This window comes from Gymnogyps californianus, chromosome 17 (genome assembly GCF_018139145.2).
Source record: "Gymnogyps californianus isolate 813 chromosome 17, ASM1813914v2, whole genome shotgun sequence".
NCBI classification, from domain to species: Eukaryota; Metazoa; Chordata; class Aves; order Accipitriformes; family Cathartidae; genus Gymnogyps; species Gymnogyps californianus.
Window position 1 is genome coordinate 737421 of NC_059487.1, and position 23182 is coordinate 760602.

The 23182-nt window shown below is 53.6% G+C and overlaps 1 protein-coding gene across 2 annotated transcripts in view; it reads left to right on the forward strand.

The window, feature by feature from the left end:
- The window catches only part of RALGAPB (Ral GTPase activating protein non-catalytic subunit beta), a 68878-nt gene extending 59636 nt beyond the window's left edge, over window positions 1–9242 (forward strand). For both annotated transcript variants that reach the window (XM_050907074.1, XM_050907075.1), the window contains exons 27-30: window positions 76–184; window positions 2457–2535; window positions 3094–3242; window positions 5010–9242. In XM_050907074.1, the coding sequence (XP_050763031.1) occupies window positions 76–184; window positions 2457–2535; window positions 3094–3242; window positions 5010–5203 (531 nt within the window). In that variant the 3' untranslated portion in view covers window positions 5204–9242. The remainder of the gene's footprint in view (window positions 1–75; window positions 185–2456; window positions 2536–3093; window positions 3243–5009) is intronic.
- The last annotated feature ends 13940 nt before the right edge of the window (window positions 9243–23182 follow it).

Consider the following 23182-nt stretch of genomic DNA (forward strand, 5'->3'; position numbering starts at 1 on the left):
GTGGAAATGCTTGTTGGATGCATTACTGGACTCACGGTGTTTGCAAATGCTACTCTTCCCTTGTGTTCAAAACAGCTCAGTCCTACTTCCAGATCCAAGAGGGTGTCTCAGGGCCGGACCATTCCACCGATGGGACCTGAAACCAAAGTGTATGTGGTCTGGGTGGAACGTTATGATGATATAGGTGTGTAGAAGTTTTTATTGTTCGCTAAAGTAACAACAGGGCAGGAACCAGAGGAAAAACTCTGTTCCGTTCCTGTATAAAATGCTAAATCCTTATTAATGTCTGTAACTGACACTTTTAAGATTCTAAAACAGTTCTCTGATATTTGGTGGTCCATGGGGTGTACAGGAATCAGTGGCATGTAGGTCTGGAGATTCTTTTAGCTCTAGCAGTACATGTGAAATGCCGTCATGCACATTCTTAAGCTTAACACACAAGGCAAGTGTGCACCCCTATTTTTGAGTTCCCCTCAGCTGCTGTCTCCTCAGAGTGGATCTGTTTTTCTTCCTTTAAAAAAAAAGATTTCTGACACCTGCTGCTTCTGTACTGAGGGGATCATCATCCTACTTGGTTCGATGGTACCTTTGAAACCTTCTGTTGTGTTCTCTCTTGTGGGAGGGCTTGTTTATTCTGTGCTCAGGGTGCCCCTTTCTTGCTGTGCAGTCCAGCTTCCTTTCTGCACCTTTGTTCAGACAGGGTCCTGCTCCTCATGCAACTTAATGTTTCTTAGTTTGGCGTTTCCTCTCTGACTCTGGGTACTGGCTGACCTGGGAGAGACCCAGCTTTGCCCATCCTGTTACAGCCATGGCATGGACAATGGTGAGCAGCTGGCTACTAGGCTTGAGGAGTCCTTTGTCCCCAAGAGCTTCTTGTGTGCTGGTTCGAAGCCATGGCCTGGCTTTAGCACTATGTGAGAGCTTCTCTGTACTGGTCTAGCCCAGCAGAGTCTGTAACACTGACCAGTAGCCGATACTTTATTCTATCTTTGATTTCTAATCCTGGTTCCCAGTCTGGCAGTAAGGGCGGACCTTAATTAAGCCCTTAGGTCCTCCCAGAGAAAAGCAACCAAGAGAATGGGAGCAATCAAGAGGAAGCTTCCTGTAAAGTGTAGCTGTAAATTCTCAAGAAGACCACCTTGTCCACAGCTCATCCCTCAGAGCTTTACTGGGATGAGGAGGCGGACATCAAGTTCAGCATCGTTTCCTTATCCAGACATTGGCCCAGAGGGTGTTCCCTTAGCTCCAGGAGTCCCTCAGCCGCTTCAGTTCCCAAAGTGGTGTCCCTGACCCACTTCTTTCTTGGGTGGCAGCTAAAGTCAGCTCACTGCAGAGGCAGCAACTGTGCTACACATACATGTTTCTGCTTGGCTGCTTCTTTCGGCAGCCGTAGGAATCTCCCAGAGCTCTGGGCCTGAAGCTGAAGAAATGAGTTTGTGAGCCTCAGTAAGTGTGGCAGTTGGATGGGGGGGAAGCTGCTGAAAGTGGCTCCTAGCCCAGAGGCTTTGCCTTACGCTCTTTGTGTTCTTGGCTTTTGCCTTATGCTTCTGGTACATCTTTGAATCTGGACAGTGGAAAAGCTGTCACTTTGTAGTCTGGGCTATCACCCCTGTGCCAACTGACTGCCCTCCCTCTTGGTCCATCTCAAAGCCCTTCCACGGCCCTCTGTGCTCTCCCTCTGCTAGCTCCAGCTTTTGTGTACTCTTAGCATCCCAGCTCTGATGGCAAAAGGTGTTTTCGGGCCTTATACTCTTTCTGCTGGAAGAGGCGTTGGCCCTGTCCTGCTGTCTGAACTGTACTTTTGTGAATGACTCTCAACATCTCTCTCAGTTCCTGCCCCAAACAAGGTAATGGGAAGTGCCACATCCCCTTCCAGGGATCCGAGTTCTTACTTCCTCCTGCACCTTCATTATCCAGTCACTTGTTACCAAGTGCATGGCAGCAGAGTTGTAGGTTATGGTGAGGATCTGCAGAGCTAGGATTTGAGGAACGATACCATGTTTGTTGGAGCAGAGCTCAAGGGAACTGTAGATGTGAGAGGTGGTATCGTTTGAAATTCCCAGCACTGTTCTTGAGGCTGATTACTTGTGGATAGGTGAAGATGCTGTTGAATAATAATATGAAAGCTCTTCTTGTGATTGAAGTACCTCACCTCCTTCCTGCTTTCACTGTTCCCCTAGAGATTTTGACCTTTGGGATTGAGAGAATTGAGGGTCTGGGACATGTGTTACCTAATCTGAGCGCAGGATGGCTGAGGTGTGTCTATATGCTCCATGAAAGCTTAAGCTTGAAAACAAAGACTTTGCATCACTAGCAGTGCAAGAACATCCATAGTATAAATGCTTGAGGACTGCATGGTTTTGACCAATGATAAACAATCTTTCTTTGTAGAAAACCAAAAAAACATCCAAAAACTGGGGTAGATAAACTTTATTCAGTGCATCCTCTTCTTACAGAAAACTTCCCCCTCCCTGATCTGGTGTCTGAGACTAGCACTGGTGTGGAAACTACAACTAATAGTAGCACTTCCCTAAGGTAAGACTGCTCTTATTTTCATTATTTTTCTTGATTCTTGCAGACAACAGTTTAGGCTGCACTTTAGAAGTCATGACTGAGATTATTTGCATTCTTTAGCTTTCACAGGCAACCCTGAAAACTCGAGACAGTCATGTTAAAAAAGACAGATGAGTTTCCTCAGTGGATTTTTTTTGTTGAAAAAATGAAAGAGCTTTTTGTATCACTGTAGTTTAAACACAAATTAAGGAACAGAAAATGTGTAGTTTTTATCTTGAGTCTGTGATTAGCCTCCCTCCTGATTTACTCCCTTGAGAGGTGGTTAATGCTGCATACGTGTTGTGAGGCTTAAAGCCCTGTCTGCAGGACTCTCAAATTCTGTGGTGACAGAAGACCATAGAAACAGTACAGTTGATACAACCCTTCTAAAGTCCAGAGGATGCACACGGGAGTCCCACTGGTTTAGCCGCAAGACGTTTTTTAACATTCTTTTAACACTTGAAGTGGTCATTTTTCATCTATAGATTAATTGAAACAGCACTATAAAACTGATTTAACGGTTGTGGGTTTTCCCTTAAGATCTACCATTCCTGAGAAGGAAGTTCCTGTGATCTTCATCCATCCTTTAAACACTGGCTTATTCAGGATAAAACTACAAGGAGCGACTGGGAAATTCAATATGGTTATCCCATTGGTGGATGGAATGATAGTCAGTAGGAGAGCTCTTGGTAAGCTAAAGATTTTTAGGAACACTCATGTTTTGATTTTATTTTTTTTTAATAATGATACTATATCTGCAAAATACATGGTCTGGAGTCTTTCATTGGAAAAAATATTGGGCATGGCAGAACAAAATAAAAACATGCTTTTTGCAGCAACGGTGGTAGCAGGAACAGCAGAGGGAGCAGGTGGTCAGCACTTAGCTGGCAGCATAGCTGGGCTCCACTGCAGTTGTAGTAGGAGAGAAGTGAAGGGTTGGAACTAGTAATGGTGGAAGGAAAAGGTAAATGCCTGTTATTTAGATAAGAGAGAGCAGAAATGTGACCCCAATGTTTAGCATTGAGAGCCAAGGTGCTGGTGCTAGTTGACTGCCAGAGGGTAATGCTGCACTTTTGGACTGTGCTGGCATGCTGTGTTTGTTCCTTCTGTTAATAAAGCCGGATAGTGATTAAAAGCTGCAGCAATTGAGGATTTTCTAATGCGTTCAATAAAAATACTTAACCTACTAATGCAGGCATGTGTTAACAGGGGTCTGTGTGCGCTGTCTGCCTTTTCCTGTGTTCCTGGATGGATTAATGGATCTGTCTTGGTATCTGTGCTACTATAGCTTCAGTAACTGGAAATCTCACTCCAGTGAGAGCAATTCATAAGACAGAGTGAAATGAATAAACGAACATTAGGATACTTGTACATAACCATAAAACTAATGTTGTAGGAGTCTGTTGGGGGTGACTTTCAGGTTCTGGTTTTTGTATGGTTAATTCAGTGATGGGGAAATTGAAGCCAGACTGGGCCTTTAAATAACATTTGTGAATTCAGCTGATGACAATGGCTTGTACTAAAAAAGAATCAGGTGTGTTTTCCTAGAGTTGGGCTGTTTTTTCAGCTGCATCAGGACTATTAATATAATGAAATTTGTCTCGTCTCTAAGTTCAGCAGATGTGGTTTGTGTGCAGTCAGGAATCAACAAAGTCCTCTAAATAAGGAAGACACTGTTTCTGCCTGTAAGAAAGTGCTTGTGAAGCAGCAAAGGGGTTAACGGACACTACTTCATTAGAGACATACGAATTTCATTTCAGAATAAAATAGGATAAAGTCCACTGCCAGCTTTGACCAAATGTTACTGCTTTGGTTCCCAGCCTTCTCCTGCCTGCCATATACAGCAGTGTGAGTTAGAGAGGTAACAACAGTGGCAAAGCAGTGAGGGGAAAAGAAACCTGTTTCTAGCCACGACCCATCAAGTCTTTCCTCATCCCCTGTTCAAAGGGGAAGGCTCTGCAATTCCTACTGGAAAAAAGTACTGATGGGTACTTTTTTCATCCGGAAGGCTGCCCTGGCATTACCCGGTGCGAGCTCAGGGCCCACCTGAGCTCTGCATGTCCTCGTGTGGCATGGCCAGGGGCAGTACCACTGCGATTCCTGTATTAGCTGCCCTGGATTCTTTCCCCTCTTGGGCCTGAGGGTGCTGTTGCAGGCAGTTTCTTGGCTCTGGCAGAGCAAAGCAATCTTCCTCCTCCTCCAGCCAGTTTTGGGTACCACTGACTTAGTCCCTTTCTTATTCATTTTTCACAGTAAAATGTCCTTACAGGCCTGGGGACCATGGTTATCTGTTATCAGCTACTCATTGAGAAAAGTTCTTGACTTGGTGGTGCTGAGCATCTCCCCTGGGTTTCTAGACGGGACAGAACCCAAAATTGTCTTTAGCTGCGAAGCCAGCAAAGGGGGTGCAGACTTGAATTTGTTTAAACTTGATTCAAATGTTGTTTCTTTTTCAGGTTTTTTAGTGAGGCAGACGGTAATAAATATTTGTCGGAGAAAGAGGCTGGAAAGTGATTCCTACAACCCCCCACATGTCCGCCGAAAACAGAAAATAGCAGACATTGTCAATAAATACCGGAACAGGCAGCTGGAGCCAGAATTTTATACCTCACTTTTCCAGGAGGTTGGGCTCAAGAACTGCAACCCCTAGGTCATTATCCTTCCAGGACAATTAGATCAGAGCTTGGTGGCTACAGTAATGAAAACAGTTAAATAACAACAACAAATTTCCTCAGCCCTCCGGAATTCAGGAAATCATATTCTAGCACAAGTCAGCAGATACCATGTGGGAGGAATGAGAAATGAATCCAAAACATTGCAGTTGGGATATTGACTTAATTCACCTACCCTCAAAAGATTACTTAATTCCAGTTTTCCTGGATGCTAGCAACATAATCTCTTCACCCAATCATCTATTCCAGACTAATTAGGAACTGTGTCTCATTCTGTGAGAGGAAAACAATCAAAACAAAGCCATCTCTGCATATAAGGATGGAAAACAAAATACAAACAAACCTGCCTTCAGACATCTCGCTACACCCACGTGTTAAAGGAGAAGGGAGCAGGATCTCTCCTTTGAGGAGAGAGTCTGTTTCAGAGCATTAACTATCCCTGCAAGAACTTAAAAGACATTTTCAGCCCCCCTTCAGAGCTCAACAGAAGATCCTTCGCTGCTTGTAACCAATCTGTGTACCAAAAGCAAGAGGAGGAAAATTGCTTGGAAGCACCAGGTCATGAAATTCATAGCCAAGATGCTGTATTTCACAGTTCCCTCCGTGGCTGGCAGTGAGTCCATCTACATACGAGATTTCTGTCATGCTGACAGCAAACACCACCTGAAATTACCTGACTTTCCAACGTGAGTTGTTACTAGATAAGAGCTCTTGGTTATATAAAAACAAGGTTATGACTTTCAGGTCTGTTGCAAAATGTCGCATTTAATTTTAGTAGCTTGACTGGTTTTTTATTTTTTTTATGCAACTACTTGATTTATTTGGAAGTGTCTGTATCACCTACTCACCGTTTCCATAAAAAGCGTAAACATCACTTGCTTTCCTTCCATTGGATTGAAATCTGAGATTCTGGGGCTGCCTCCTGCCTGATATTTATAGCATAAGCAGTTTTCGCAGCTTCTACAACACTTTTCAGAAGCTCCTGTTAAACAGACTAAAACAACTCGAAAAGAAAATTCAAGAATTCTTCTTTCCCCATTAACTTGCCATTCCATGAAAGCCCCTTTGGAGTTTTAACTTAAAATTGTTTTGAGTCTACTGTGCTTTCTCATGCTCAGCAGCGGTGGTTCCCCTTCACCTAGGTCAGAAGCTTTCATTTTCAGACTGTGGATTTCACGTGTTCAGGACTTGAAGGATGTGCTGGGAAAAGATGTTTACAACTGCCAGTTTAATATTGGGAATATAAAAGCTGCAGTGGGCGCTGGCAGCCTTGGGAGCGCTTTCAGGCTCCCAGCGCAATCTTAACTTGTGTTGCAGTAATGAATCATCGCTGGCGCTCCCGGGTAGATGCAGTTTGTGATCCCTGGCAGCGGCACGTGCCCTTTTCCTTCCAGTAAGCAGGTAATGTAAGAGTATGAGTGTGAGCAGGAATTTGGGGAGCTCCTCGCGTTATTCCCAAAGTGTTTTTATTAGCTTTTTAATATGCATTGCGGTAATACCTGTCAGTCATTTAATTTTGATATTTCAGAGTTACTTTTTGCAACAGTTCTGACCTGAAACAGTCTTAATTGTTTCATTGCAACTTACCTGCCAAGGACATACCCTGTTCCTGTCTTTTCATGTGGTTTTTCACAAAGAGTTAATGGAAACACAGGCCCCTAAAAATACATGGGAAAGGACTTTGAGGATGTCAAACAAAGGGGTGTTAGGTGACATGCTTGTTGCAGGGGACAAGCACGCTGGCCTCTCAACTCAGGAGCTCTGGATTTTGATCCAGATGAATCACGAGTGGAAAAAAATGAAACCACATAAAGAAAACTACTGTAGAAGTAAGCGTGATGGCTGGCCCACGCTTGCGTGATGCCCAGGTTGCAAATGGCAGGAGGAGCTGCAAGGCAGCGTTAGGGTGTATTGGCAAAGTTGTGAAGGGAAACTTGGACAACTTCATTCCTCTGCCAAACTCTTGCCAGTATCAATTTAATGCACGGACACTAAATTTACCCACATTTTCTATGTACCTATTGGATCTAATTAATGGCCAAACACACTTTAGTCCACTGATTTAAAAGGCATGACCGATGCATGTGTAACAAATAAACATACTGAGCAATCAAATGTCTGCACATCTTCAATAACGTCACAACAAAACCCACATACCATAGCTAAGTGTATGTTATATGCAAAGTCATTGGTTTATATAGTAATGAGCTGCAAAAGATAACTTCTTTCAGGCATTCGGGTACAGTCAGTAATGTAAAGACGTGTGTGTTTGGGGAAACCCTGGTTATTCTCCACAAAGTCCAAGATAGCCAAATGGACTGCCTGAAAATTTCCTTTTTAAAAAGGCCTGTGCTTGGCTGAAGCATAGTCTTGGGTCTATTTCCATGTTCATTTAAAACATGGGTATGGCACCCACTTGAGCAGTAACAACCGCGAAAGCAGTGCCACTTTTCAGAAGCCTTGAAAGAAGGTAACTTTTGCGCACATTGTTGCTGCTGATCCCGCCGCCGGGGGAGCAGGCATTTCTAACGTGCTTAATTTGATTTGTAAAACCAGCTGGTGAAGACGTTACACACTAGTCGTGTGACCTGGCCGTAAGTGTTGGGTTTTGCTATCTGGAAAGGTGAACCTTCAAGAAAGTCACAGTTTAGTATAAAAATGTTGCGATTACAGAAATGCGTTGCCATCCCACTTGGCTTGGATGCCGGTCACAGCGGCGAGCGCCGCTGGCAGACCTGTGCCGGTGGAAGGTGTCTGCAAGGAGTGTCCCTCCTTCCCCTGTGTGCGGAGAGGTCTCCGACCTCATAACAAAATGTAAAACACCAATTTGGGAATGAAATCCTTGTCCTGTCGAAGTCAGTTGCCAAACTCTGATGGCTTCAGCTAGTCCAAGGTACAGCCTTGAGCCTTTTTGCCCCAAAAGGGTTAGAGCAAATGAGATTTATTTCAGTTGCGATTGCGAGAACATGTTAGTCAAGAATCCAGAGTTCTTTTTTCATCACAAACTGCTGTATTGAGTTTTCAACTTGACAACTTGCGTGGCTTGGGTTTGCGTTCCTGTTCATCGGAGGTGACGAGTATTGACCACTTGCTTTGCGCGTAGCGTGATGTTAGTCTAGACTCCGCAGGTAACGTAGTGCTGCAAAAGCTGAGCTGCAAATGTTGCATAATAACTAAACTGAGACTTTCTCTTTTCATAAGACCTTTCTGTTTGGGTTCATAATTCTGCTTTAAATGATGGCATCCTTTTAACGGTGCAGAAAGAGGGGGGACCATTGTCACCTTGTTAAACACAGTGTTGAAATTACAGAAATTTTAGTACCTTAATAAAGACTCTCTTTTAAAGAAAAGCATTTTTCTTAAAGGTACTTTTAAAAAAGGCATTGCAGCCTCACAGCAAACAGGAGATGGGAAGGACGGTGCTTGTGGAAATTCAGGTGTGCACGGTGCACACGTGGATAGCAACGTGTGCACAAGGCCATAGGGAAGAGCAGCCCCTCGCTGCTTGACCAGCTATACGTGCTGGGTTCTCCATAGGTGACTGCATTTCTGTCCTGCGAGGTTCTGCATGCCTAGAAAGACGGGAGAACTAAATTTCAACCTAACAGACAAATTTGATGTGATTTAATGATTGCGTAATTGAGTGATGTCTTTGAAGGCAAACACAGACCTTTTCCCCATGGATTTTAGCAGGAGCAAATAGAAATGAGAATGCCAGATATCATGTGCTTCAAATCATATACAATTTGTATGAATTTCTGTATGTTGCCAAGACATGATCTTTTTGTTCTTATTGTATTTTTCTGTAAATATTCCCGGCGCTAAGTTGTAAAGTAAAGGCAAAATGTAAATATGAAGATGTGAACTATGTTCCCTTGTCTCTAGTACTTTATCTCTTATTTGTTTAGGGAAGGCACACAAAGGCTTGTTTGTATTTATGCCAATTCTTTGTCCAGGAGAAACACATCAAATATTGAATGTAACACAATTAGTCCAATAAATTTTAAAGATTCTTATCTAGTAACTTTGCAGTTGTCAGTTTTTAATATTTTTCCAATGCCTTTGGTTGAAATTATCAGCCAATAGAGATGTTTCCCAGGGAAATAGCAGACGGATGTAGTAAAATTGCGCTCCCTCTGCTACGCAGCAGCTATGGTAACAGCGCACCAGCTTATATTTAAGGAAATCACGTTGTATCTCGATGGTGTGGGGAATGAAAACACGGAAACACAGCTTTTCAAGGGAGACCCGATGCTCTGCAGTGCAAATGTTCTCCGGTTGCTCAACGCACTGCTTCCTATCTCAGACGTAGGTCCCCCGCTGCGCAGCCGGCTCCGCTGACACCCTGCGAGCGGGACTGGGGAAGCTGCCGCGACAAAGCCGTGCGGTTAAAATGCAGCGTGGGGTCCTGCGAGTGTTAGAGACGGCTCTTATTTCTGTGCAGACTGAGGATAAAGAATTTGACTTCTCAGTTGTTTGGATTAGAAGAGCTGGGCAGCAGTGCAGGAGAGTCCCGCGTCCTGTGTCGGCGATGCACCCAGCGAGCTCTGGGGAATTAGGAAAGCTTCAGGAAACCCGTGGGGTAGAGGGTAGGGTTTGTCAGTGCCCCTCCGGCGTCGGACCAGTGAGCCAAACCACCCACTGACCATCTCTAAGCTCCCCAGGGCGGTGACAAACTCTCGCTGTGGGTTCCCTGGGTCAGGGCTGTGGCGTTTGGTCTGGCAGGCCCCTGACTGTGTCCCGGTGCTTTACTGCTGAGGCGCCGGGTGGTGGTTACCCGGTGGTTACCCTGCGTTGTCCGTGGCGCTTCACCTTCACCGCAGCTCTTACTGTGAGATGCTGCCTTCGGGGCGTTAGCCTTTCCTGAGCTGTCCGCATGTCGACTTACCTGAGGGCTGGAACAAAAACACTGAACTGACCGTTCCAGAAACCTCAAACAGGGCAGCGTGAGCGGTGGTCTTCCTGCCAGCTCCCTCTTTGATAACTTCAGCGGGGGCCCCTGCCCTGGGCCACCTGCCCAAGCTCCTTGCCACATTGCTTCCAGGGAAGGTTAGGGCAGATCCTGCACTGATCTCTGAAGAATCACAGAAATGAGTGATAAATATCTTTCTCTGCAGTCCCAAAGTGTAGGGGCCAGTAGCAGAGAGGGCTTTCTGGAGTTCGTTTTGGAGGCCTGATGCTTTCTCCTTCCTTACAAAGGAAGCAAAGGGCACCAGGCAGAGCAGTCCATCCCTCTCCCAGGGGGCTGGGAAACCTTGGCTGTCCTTGCCATGCGTCCTGCCTGCTGCTGTGGGCTTCTCACTCGCTACAGGCTTCTTCCTATTGCTCTCCCGGTGGCTTTTCCCCAATTTTCATTTTGCAGAGCGCAGTTTCTGGCCATGCTTCAGCCGTGCAGGGAGCTGCTCTTCAGCCAACGTCTGCTCCTCCTCAAAAATCCTTTCCTTTGCTGCCGTTCTCATAACACAGGTTTTCAGCCCAGAGCAGACAAGCTCTTTGTCCCTGAATAAATGAACTTGCTCTTGGCTGCGCTGAAGTGCAGGTACTCTGGTGGCAGGTCACCCAACGGCCCAAAGCCCTCCCGCCACGCACTGCACCTGGGGTGCCGCGGACTCATCCTGCACCAGCGCTTGTCACCCCAAGCTACTGCCAGCCCCCCTCTTTTTTCCTCAGTTTTGATGATAAATCTGCTGATAGCCTTGGGCTGGGTGTTAGATGCATCTCCCCACCCTGAGCTGTGCTGGCGAGCACGGGAATGCCCGTGGCTTCGGAGCCTGACCCTGAGTTACAGTAGCCTCCGAACCCTCCTGCCGGGAGCTGCCTGCAGCTCTGCCAACACGCTGGCCCCGGCGCTGCTGGCAGGAGTGGGATGGCACCCCCAGTTCCTCGGCCCCATCCTGCACGGCAGCGCCGAGGGATGGCTCGGGGTGCCCAGGGGGAGCTCCTGGCAAGAATAGGAGCTGGCTGGGGGGCTGAGGGCCCCCTCCCAGCCCAGGCCCTTCGGAGGAGGGGTGTTGGGGAGGGATCGGCTGCTGCTGAACTGTTTTGGGAGGCCGGAAAGCTCACTTAGGGGCCTCGGGTTGAGAGTGCCTTTTCATCAGCAGAGCCCGTGGAAATGGGAGGTGTTTTGTGTGCGGGGGGGGGCTGTGTGGGTGTGCGGTGGTGACCAGACTTCAGCTTCAAGCAAGCCCAGGAGCTCAAAGGCAACTCACGTGGCTCCGCTGCCGCCCGGCTTCCTCGGGACACGAGAGCCCGGCTGGGAGCAGCACCAGGCAGCTCTTTGGGTGGCCATTTTTTTATTAAAGCTCCTCCCATGCACTGAAGGTATTTGATGCCAAGGCAGTAAACAGAGTCATGAAACTGCTGTAACGTGCCAGGGCATCATTTTGGAGGCACCACGCAGGCGATTGCTGTAAAAACAGGAGTCACAAATCCAGGGATGGAGGCAGGAGTGGCCGCAGTGCGGAGCAGCTCAGGGAGAGTCGGTCTTGCCCTCCTCCACGGCCAGAAATTAGAATTATTTTCTCATTCCCTGTTAATTGAGGGGAGCTGCTCCATGGGGTGCTCAGCAGCCGGCAGCACCCTGCACCCCTCCTGCACCCCATGTCCTGCCCAGCCCGGGTGAGTGGAGGGGCCCAGGAGCTTTGCCATGGGGGATGCAGAAGAGATGTCTCATCCCCAGTGCCCTCCACCATCCTCTTCATCAGCTCAATTCCTATAAACTTGCCAAGCGGAAGCAGGAGAAACACTGCATGCTGACACCCAATACACCCGTTTTTCTCGCCACAGCATGGCTAATTCTGACCACAAATGGAGCCAAATTGCATTACAAATAATTTTCCAGGGTGAAATGTAATTTAGTTACTGCTTTAAGCCGAGAAAATACTATTTGGCTGCTGGCAGTGAACATGCGTCTGTCAGGAGAGAGGGTAAGAGGCTGAAGGTGGAGCTGGGCTGAGCCATGGCTGCGGGCATCCTCCAGCGCACCCACTTTGGTGGTGGGTGCCAACGGGGTGTCCCCCAGGCAGTACAGGTGCCGTGGGTGTCCCTGTGCTGTGGGTGCTGATGGGGTGTCCCTGGGCTGTGCTGCTGCTGCCAGAGCATCCCTGGACCATGTCGATGCCACCGGAGTGTCCCTGGGCCACATCAGTGCTGCTGGGATGTCCCTGGGCTGTGGCAGTGACACTGGGGTGTCCACGGGCCACATTGGAGGGCATCCCAGGGCTGTGGGTTAGGTCATCGCCGTGACAACAGGCCCCATCACAGCATCATGGAGGAGGGCAACATGTTGCCACGGCAACCAGGAGCATCCCGGGGGTCTCAGGCCTGGCTTTCGGCTGGGGCAACAGCATGGCTTTGCATGCTGCATTGGGGGAAACCCCTCGTTCCCAGCACTGGTCCAGAAGCTGGGGGCAGCAGCCGGGGCACGGCAGCAGCTGAGGGGAGCTGGGTGAGGCTCACCTGGGCACACGCGAGGTTTAAAGCTGCTTTCTGCTTCCTGCGAGAGCAGTGATATTTTCTGCTTTATTATATGCGCTGTGTCAAAAACACCCGCCCCGCACACGGGGTCCCAGCTCTGCCTTTAACCCAGACGGGGGTGTGATGGGAAGAGGTGATGCATCGCGGCTCTGGGGCTCACTCCAGGTTTTCTTACAAAGGTTTTAGTGGGGAAGGCGAAGATGGGCCAATTCATCCCGGCAGCAGAGGGAAAGGCTCGCTGGGCTGCCCCCGGAGCTGGCGCCGGTGCTGGTGGGACGGGAGGAGCCGCGGTCCGTCGGCACCACCACCTTCGCCGGCTCTAGGGGGATCAGGCTGCTCCCCGCTGCAGGGCAGAGCCCAGCAGCAGCAGGGGTGTCCCAGAGGGGCTGGGGGTCCGGGGCCGGCACATGGGTCTGACGGGCACTGGCACAGGGGTCCTGTGCTCCCTCCCCATCTTGTCTTGGCCCCGGCCCCATACTGGGCTTTGACTCCCCCAGCACAGGCCACCCATGCCACTGTGCCCACCTCCAGCATCCCCAGCAGCATCCCCGCCGGGAGCCGTTATCCATCAGCACACACTCTTCCTCCCCCCTCGTGCTGGGGTGTCCCGCAGCCTCACCGCCCCGGCCCCCCACATGCGGGCTGCGGTGAGCCCTGGGGGTGCTCTGCCGTCAGCAAGGCAGGGGGGCCCAGGGCAGCCCCCCCCGGCCAAGCCGGCAGGAGGGTGCTCCGCTGCGACACCCCGGTCTGGCCATCCTCCTGCCCGGGCCCTGGGGCGCTGCAGGCACGGGCTGGGGGGTGGAGGCTGGGGGGGCCGGGGGGGCCAGAGCAGCCCCTCCGCAGCGCTCCAGCCCCCACATCCCGACAGCGGCTTCCCCGAGCCGGCGCTGGGACACGTGTCCTTTCAGGCAGGGACAAAGGCCGAGTGCCCCCACGCTCCCCCAACAGCCCGTGATGGAAGCACATTTGATGACATTATTAAATGATTCAGTGCATTTTCTGCCTCTTAAAGTACTTAATATACATGCCTGTGTGATTCATTATTATTATTATCTAATAAAAGATTATCTGACTCACTTTCATGTTTCTTCCAATTACAAATTGAAATTGTTCCCACTATGACCTTGCAGCTGCTAGATTTTCTAAAATTAGCCATAATGATGCATTTTACTAAGATAATTAATTAGCTAAACTGAGAAAATTGAGTAGTAGAACTGCTTCACATGCTGCTAATTATCTTTTATTATGTCATCTTTACATGCAAATAAAGAAATATTGTGATTATTTTAAATACTGTTTTCATTAGCTAATATACTTGTTAGCATAGCAATGGCTCGATTCTTCCTCGGCAGCAGGAGCCCTTGGGGACTCTGCCGCTTATTGACTGCAGGACTCTTCCTTTCAGATTAAGAAAATATAGTTACGGTCCAAATTAGGTTTATTTTGTTGATTCATTTTAACGGCGGGGGAGAGGGCGGGGCAGGGGCGCTGCCCCCCCAGACTCCTCTTCCCCAGGGGCCCTCCTTGCTCAGGATGTGCCCTGTGATCCTGAGCTCTGGTCCTGCCATCCCGGAGCACCTGGAGCAGCTTCTGGCACCTTGCGGGAGTCTGGGAGCGGGTGGGTGGGCGCAGGGCGGGCACCGTGCACGGTGCCGTGTGGAAACCCTTCCTATCGGACACTGTCCATGCGGGCACGGGCGCTTCGGGGCAGCAGCATCGGTGCGGCAGGGAGCCTCGCATCCCCCTGCTTCCATCGGAGGTTTCCTGCTCCAAGAGCCAGCTGGTCGGCAGGAGCCAGCACAGGATGCTGAGACCCCCCCGTTGCTCCCCAGCACCCCTGTGCGGCATTGGCTGGGTTTTCTGCCCCCGGCTTTATTTTGCCCCATCCCCTCTGTCACCGGCGTCTGGCTGGGGTCCCCTCCCCACAGGCCCGGGGCTGGGTCCTTTGGCTGAGAGCTGGGAAAATGCCGTCTGCCTTGGAGAAGCGGCTTTCAGCAGAGCCACCGCTCACCCCGGGGCTGGCAGGGTCCCACCCGCGGTGCTGCCTGCTGCCCGCTGCCTGCTGTGGCCTTGCCCTGGAGCAGGTCAGGCCGTGGTGCTGCAGGTTGTGCCGAGCCGGGCATTGGCAGCGGGCAGGAGCCGCTGCGTTTGGGGAGCCCAGGATGCGCTCGCATGCCCACCGACGGCTCCTGGAGCTCGTTTCCAGCTCACCGTTGGCTTGCGGGCAGCAGCTGTTGGGGGGTTTGATGCTCCCGGCCTCAGCTTTGGCACCCAGGTCCCTTCCCTGGCACGGGCAGGATGGGACAGGGGATGCATTTTGCTCCCTCCAGCCTTTTGCTCATAAATAACAGCTATAATTTATACCAGTGGGGAATTTAGGGTGGGGGAAGCAGCTCCCTGGGTAGGTGGCTTTTCACGGCTCTATAACAACCCAGAGGGATGAACAGGATTTGAGGACTGGTCATAGGGATTCTTCCTTCTGGCTTACTGCTCTGAATGGGGTCCGTGCTGGAGACGCAGTGAAGGCAGCACCGCAGGGTGCCACGAGCGTCACCGAGCAGAGGGGGCCACAGTGCCCCGTCCCCCGGCCGCTGCAGGCACAGCCCACGCCATCGGCAGCTCTGACGCAGCGCCGTCGTGCACCAGCACTGAGTCATGGCCAGCAGCGAGGCTACGCACAGAGAAAATAAACCCTGATAATAAACCTGCCCCGGGCCGCAAGGTTTAAATGGCAACGAGACTGTTCTGAAGGAGGAGCTGGTGGCAGTGTCAGCTGCGGGAAGGGGACGGGGCAAGCTCGGATGGGGCATTTGGGGCCCTGGGGGCAGCTGGACAGAGGAGCAGGGCTGGGGGGCAGCGGGGCCAGCCACCAGGCACAGCCCCAAAATGGTTTAGGTTGGAGCTCCCGGGGAGCGCGGGGACAGCCCTGGGCTTGCCTGGCAGGACGGGGCAGCCGTGTGTGCCAGGGGAGCGGGGAGCAGCCCGGCCCCGGCACGGCTGCCTGCTTGGTGTGCAGGAACAACAGTTTTCTGCCTGGAAGAGCGGGCAGGCAGGCAGGGCCTGCTGCCCGTGTGGCCTGTGACAAGCCCAGTGAGCCCTGTGCTCCGAGGCAGAGCTACTCCAAAACCTCTAGACTGAATATTTGTCCCCTCAAGGACACTCCCGCAGTGGCACGGGCTCCATCCTGGGAGATGTGCAGCCGGCTCCGACCCCACGAGTGACCTTGCTTTGGGCAGGAGCTGGGACTAAGCATCTCCTGAGGCTCCGTCCAGCCCGAAGGACCTCATCACCCCATAAGCCTGAGCCCCTGAGGCCCTCGGAGCCCCACGCCATCGCAGCATGGCACCTGCCCAGGACCTCCAGCATCTGCCCAGAGCCAGCGCCGGTGCTGTGGTCGGTGTGACGGTGGGAGGGGCTGGTGGGGACGGCGGTGCCCCCAGCAGCCGCTCAAGCCCCTGCCCAGGCATTCCCAGGGACAGATGCACCCAAGGGAGCGGGAGCAGACCTTGGCTGTGCCAGCCACCAGCCGCCCCTCTGGGAAAACCCCTGCGGTGTGGCCGGCGAGTGCCAAGCCTGGTGGGCACAAGGGCACTGCAGCCCCCGCTGCCACCGCCGCAGCCCCCGGCCCCTGCTGTCACCCACTGCTACCTTCATTTCTATGCACAGCTTGAAAACTGTCTTGTTTGAAGCTCCCACGTGCTTCAGGAGCATCTTCTTGGGCAGAGCCCCATGTGAGCTCCATCACCTGCCTCTCGCAGCAGGCAGAGCCCTGCTCCTGCTGCCTGTGTCCGTTGGCATTGCCTGGGACAGCCAAAATGATGTGTCTAGGTCCCTGTTCACCATGGTCATGGTTAATAAACCCCAGATAGCTCCACACCAAAGAAAGCTCCTTATTTTCCGGTGGTAGCAGCTGGGCAGGGAGGACGGTGGCTGGGACGAGTGCCGGGTACTTCCCCAGCTCCCGGCCTGCCCCTGACCCAGAGTTTCCACGCTGGGGCTGTGCACATCCGAGCAGGGTCAGCCCGGCCCCACAGCCCCACACATGTCCCTCCAGCTTCACAGGGTCCCCCCGACCGCTGGGTCGCCCATGTGGAGGTGGACCCTGCCTGGTCCCACTGCCATGGACCACCTCCCTGGGACAGAGAGCAAAAGGAATGAGCTGAAATAGTGACAAGGGAGGTTTAACCAAAAAACTGCAGGGGAAAGCCCAGCACCTTGCTGGGAGGGGGAAATCAGAGACAGGGAGCAGAGTTTTCTTACCATGGTTCGAAAGCGGCCATCAGGAATGCAGGGCTGCAGGTCCCAGGCAGGACGGGCTGGGTTTTGTCCCTTGGCTTCGCTCTCCACAAGGGACGGAGAGGATGCAGCCCTCCTCACACAGCCCCTGCTCCATCCCCACCTACTGATGGTGCTTACAGAATCACAGAGTGACAGAATGGTTTGGGTAGAAGAGACCTTTAAAGGCCGTCTAGTCCAACCCCTGCCCTGCAATGAGCAGGGACATCTTCAACTAGATCAGGTTGCTCAGAGCCCCGTCCACCCTGACCTTGAGTGTTTCCAGGGATGGGGCATCTACCACCTCTCTGGGCAACCTGTGCCAGTGTTTCACCGCCCTCATCGTAAAAACTTTCTTCCTTGTATCAAGCCTAAATCTACCCTCTTTTAGTTTAAAGCCATCACCCCTTGTGCTATCGCAGCAGGCCCTGCTAAAAAGTCTGTCCCCATCTTTCTTATGAGCCCCCTTTAAGTACTGAAAGGCTGCAATAAGGTCTCCCCGGAGCCTTCTCTTCTCCAGGCTGAAGAACCCCAACTCTCTCAGCCTGTCTTCACAGGAGAGGGTGTTCCATCCCTCTGATCGTGTTTGTGGCCTCCTCTGGACCCGCTCCAACAGGTCCATGTCTTTGCTGCGCTGAGGACCCCAGAGCTGGACGCAGTACTGCAGGTGGGGTCTCACCAGAGCGGAGTAGAGGGGCAGAAGCACCTTCCCCGACCTGCTGGCCACGCTGCCTGTGATGCCACCCAGGATATGGTTTGCTTTCTGGGCTGCAAGTGCACATTGCCCACCAGGAGCCTTTTTCCCTTGGGAATACTAGAGCTTTGCTGCCTTAAATTTCACATCCACTGTGGCAATAGCTGGTGCTGCTGTTTCTGAAACACCAGCGATAATTACAGCCTGGTTTGCCCTGGGGATGGGATTAGTTATTTGGTCCAGAGCCATCATGCACATCCATCCCCTGCATGTTCCTGGTGAGACTGGGGACACCGGGGACACAGGGACACCCCAGCGCGGCCGTTTGCAACCCACAGCCCTGTCTTTATTCTGCAGAAACCTGTTGCAGCAAAACTGTGCTGAACAGTGTCCCAGTGCCAGCACAAACCCCGGCATGGCAGCAGCTCCCTTTCCCAGGGAGAATAACGTCACGTTGTTAGGAATTCACGTCAGACCAGACCCGCTATCACTCCGAAAATAAATTTCTTCATAATTTTGTGTAATTAAGTAGTAATTTACTTCCTAAGCAGTTGTTTAGCCATTCAGATGCTAAGCAGTATTTATGGCCATTGATTGCCGTGAGAGGGGAGGCCGGAGCGGAGTGCCGCCGCCACACTGCCGCACTTGGGGCTCTCCTGTGGTGGGGACGGCAGTGGGGGGCCAGAGGGGACGTGGAGGGGTGGCTGGCGCCGGGCTGTCCCAGCACCCTGGGGATGATAACTGGTGGGTGCTGGGTGGTGCTGAGTGTCCCGGGGAGCGGCCCTGTGCTGACACCCCCCCTCGCCGCACGGCAGGCAAGGACGCCCCGACTGCCTCTGCAGACGGGGTTTGATGAAGCTGCACGTCCCCAGCCCAGCTCCGCGATGGGCAGCCAGTGCCAAGGCCAAGGCCACGGGCAGCGTCAGCCTGCCCACGGCGGGGAGGAAGGGGAGCCCCAGCCCCGCTGGCAGGCAGGCAGGGGAAGGACTCGCCAGGTTTTTATTTGACTTTACCCATGACCTTTCAGCTGGAGCAAAACCTCCCCTGGAAACGCTGGGCGTCAGGCACAGGCTGGCAGCAGGGCTGGCAGCGGGGCAGGCAGCCCCGGCAGCTCAGCAGCAGGAGCTGGGCCACGCTGGGCACCGCCGGCAGCACCACGGTCCCGTCCTCCTCCTGCTCCAGCAGGATGCCTGGGGATGGAGGAGTGAAATGGGGACGCAACATGAGAGGCCATGAGCTGCCTGCGCTGCCTGCGCTGCCTGCGAGCAGCAGCCCCTGGTCCAGTCTCCCACAGCGCAGGGCGGAGAGGAGTACCCTAATTACTGCCTCTAATCACGAGAGTGAGTGACTCTGCGAGGGCCGTGCAGCCACCTCCACCCCACGCCGCCCCCCCGCCGGGCCAGCGAGGCCACCGGAGCAGGGACGCCCCGGCACGGCCCTGCCGCAGGACGAGGCCCCACACCGGGGGACACGCTGCTGCTGTCAGACACCCCTGGACACAGATTCGCTTTCACTGAAGCATTTTTAGGATGTTCAGCTACAAGATTTCCAGCTATGAACCCCAAACTGCGGTTTTACGAACACGGGGAGGCAGCATCGACCCAAGTGGCATTTCATGGCAGTAGGAATGAGGGCACTATGCCAGTGCCGGAGCAGAGGACATCTCGGAGGGCTTGGTCCAGGCTGAACCTTGGGCAGCCTGAAGGTCTCCCTGGGGGCCAGGGTGCAACGAGCAGAAAGTCACCCCAGGCTTAGCAAAAATTGACTCGCTGCCCAATGCAGACATCTCTGCTCCCAACTCGGGTCTTCCTCTATGAATATCTCCCCTCCAGGGAGACAGACAGAGATCATGGGTGGCGAGGAGACCGGCGTGCCGATGGCCCAGCCCGGCCCTTTGTGTTACAAACCAAGGGCTTCCCGGAGCCCCGGAGTGGGAGAGCAGAGGTGTTGCCAGTCCAGCCACGTGCCTCCTCCTGCACGGGGCTCCTCGTGGCAGCTCAGATGGCAATAAAACTGCCGTGGCACGTGGCCACCTCTGAGCTGCCATCGACCATGACCACACAAGGATGGTGCACGCAGGGAATGGTGCTGACAGGGATGGTGCACACTGGGATGTGCTCATGGGGATGGTGCACATGTGGATGGTGCGCACGGGGATGGTGCTGACAGGGATGGTGCAGGGGGAGCAGTGGCTGCAAGCCGCTGAGATGCACCAGCACGACTGCTCTCGGCAGCACAAGCCCCATCCCGCAGCTGGACGCTGGCTATAAAAGCCATCAGTGTTTGGAGGGGGGGCAGGAGCTGACAAGCTGATTTTGGTTCACTGGGTGCCACACGCCAGCCCCCTCCTGCAGAGCCGCAGGACCGAGGGTCACCCAGGATCGGGGGGACAGGGAACATGGGGTCACCTTTGGTGAGCGGTGGGGCAGGGTGACAGCTGGGGACACTGCGGGGAGACGCAGGTGAGCGCGGCCACCTCCCTGCATGGTGCTGCATGGTGTCCTCCTGCATGTGCTGCAACCTTGGGCTGAGGTTTGGGTCCTCCTTCAGGGTCCTTCAGCCTGAAAGGGCACCGGGGGCTCCCCAAAGCACACTCGTGCCCCGGACCCCCCCTCCTGCTCCCCTGGAGTTTGCCCTTGCTGGAAACTTGCTGGAGGTGGCTGCTTCTCATGCCCCTATTCCTTCCCACCTGCCTGACCGGTCCTGCCGGAAACCTGCACTTTTGTCCCAAAAATATGTGTCTGAAGTTTTTCTTGTTTGCTTTTGCCTTGCCCCGTCCCTGTTTTCCTCCTCCCCCGCAACTTGCCTGCTTTAGGCCCGAATAAATCCTGTCCTCCTTCCTGCGGAACGGTGCTGCCAGTGACAGCACTGCATCACCGTTCCCCTACGGGAAGTCCCCCCGACAGGGACAAAACAGGGTGAGTGAGGCCCTTCCTTCGTGCCAGCACCGGGCTCAGTAACGAACCAGTGCTAATTGACACCCTCACGGCTCTGGGTTTTGATCTCTTCAGCAGCTGGTGCTTAAGGAGCCCTCGGCATGGCCGTGCCCTCAGCGTGGCCGTGCCCTCAGCGTGGCCGTGCCCGTGTGCTCCCAGCACAGAGCATCGGGATGGGGCTGAGGGGCCTCGTTTTTCCAAGCCTCCCACAGCAGACCCCTGTCTGGCAGGAGGAGGGAGATGCTGCCGGCAACCTCGGCCCCTCGACAGATGCATTGGGCAGGAGGTGACGGCCCAGCCGCTCCCTGACTCGGTTTGCCCATCAGTAACACACAGCTGATGCCCCAGGGCGATGCCACGCACCCGCCGGGGCTGCACGGTGCTGGGGAGCCGTGGGGTGCCCGAGGGACCTTGGGGTGCCATTCCTGGGCACTGCCTGCAGCGGGACCCACGAAGTCCCGCACCAGGCCGGGCATCAGTGACCACAGGCACCAAACCAGCCCCTCGCCCGGTGGTGGGCACAGGCAGCTGCTTGAAAGGCAGCATTTAGGCAGGCGAGGGGTGTGCGGTGGGGGATTTGCAGCTCAACCCCCTGCCCACGTGGAGAACTGGAAATATTCAGTGCCATTAATTTCTGCTAAATAATTGTGCTGGTTCACCAGGGTTTGTAACAAAACGATAAGGAAGCAAATTGCTTTAATTCCCTAAGAATTGCTATGATGTCTCCAAAAGGAGTAAATTATTTCATTGCGTTAAGGAAAATGAAAATGAGTTTTGCTTTCAGAGGAAACTTCCCCATCACACGGCGTTCGGCTCCAGCACAGCATTGCTGCCCTAAAATATGAGACCTTAAAAAAATTCCCTTATTATTTTCTTCCCTGTTCATCTTCAGCGGAGACCATGGCTCAGAGGATCGCGGGGGGACTCACGGGACCTCTGGAGGTCTCCAGGCCCAACCTGAGCCTCTCTTGTCCCAGCGTCCGCCTGTTGTCCCTTGTCCCCACCCCCCGCACAGCGAAGAGCCCGGCTCTGGCTCCGCTGCTGCAGCCCTGGATGCTGTTGGTCCCCTGTGGCCAGGCCATCCCACTGGCCCCCACCCGGCTCATGTCCCCCGGCACCGTGGGGAAAAAACTCCCTGGAAAGTTGTGGAAACAGCCTGGCCCGGGCTGGTGCTCGGGGGACTGGGCTCCTCTCCCGGAGGGCCAGCGTGTCCCAACAGCTTTTTGCTTCTCTGCAATGTGCTGCGACAAAAGGGAGGTGTTGGCAGCGGGGGGGGGCTCCCCGCAGTGGGACGCACTGCTCGTGCCAGGGGGGCTGGCAGGGCCGGTTGGCACATCCCGCTCCTGCTGCCCGGCCCCGCTGCGCACACAGCTGAGCCCCGTCCCTCGCCCTGGCCTGCTCCAGCCGAGCGGCTCCCAAAAGCTGCTCCGCTCACCCACCACTAGCCCGGGGATGTCCAGCGCCCGCATGGGTGCCAGGCACACCGGGGAGCCCAGCAAACATGTCCCCTGCTGCTGGCCGCCTGGCAGCGGGGTTTGTCTCTGGCCGGATCCAGCAAACAATCGTATGGATGCAGTGGGAGGATATGAGTGCTCCTTGCATTTGTGTTGATGGCTGTTTAATGAGCTAATTTTCCTTCACACTATTGATTTCCCTGGGCTCTGCTGTGAGATGGCTTGCCTCTGGGTAATGAAGACTCGGCCGCTCTGAGTGGGGCCCTGCCTTAAATCCACAGGACACGCTGGCGTGGCGTGGGCAGGGAGCATCCCACCGCTTGGGGCTGCTCCGGGTAGGGCTGGGGTGGGCTCGTTTTTCCAAGACGGTGTTGACAACAAAGCACGAAGCTCTGGGAGAGGGCTCATGCCCTGGGGAAGCGTGTCCAGAGCTTGGATTTACACCAGATACTTAAAATGCCCAAGTATTGCCTTGCAGCTGGAATAACCCAAACCTGGCTTTTCCCAGCTCTGATGCTGTGCTGTGAGTCTGCTGCAGACCGAGATGGATGCTCCTGTCACGCACACGTACACGCACATGCACGCGCGCACACGCACACACACGTGTACGCACATGCACACACACACACACACAGAGCCCTTTCTTGCACCATTACTGACTCTGCAGCCAGCACAAAGGGGCCCAGGGGGTCCCATCCCTCCCGCTCGCCCCTTGCCGTGACGCCTGCGCGGGGACAGGCAGTCCCCAGGCAGCGTCACCCCTGCCTGACAGCTGCCTCCAGCAGCGTTGGGGGCTGCTTCACGGAGCCAGATGATGTTCAGAGCCCAGCTTGGGTGCTCGCTGCTCACCCTCCTTCTGCTTTCCTCCCCAGCCACCCTCACTTCGCCTCCTGGCACCAGTGATGGAACGAGAAGGGCTGCTGGCCTCGCCAGCCCCAGTGCTCCCCGTCTCCCCCAGGACCGGACCGGCACCGGCTCTGGTGCATGGATGGGTTTGCAGCCCACGTCCGCAGCTCGAAGGAGCCGCAGGTGCCCCGGGAGGTGGCATTCCCAGCGCAGCCCTTGGGCACAGAGGAGGACAGGGGGTCAGCCCACCGCACGCCTGCCCCGTCGGGGCGCTTG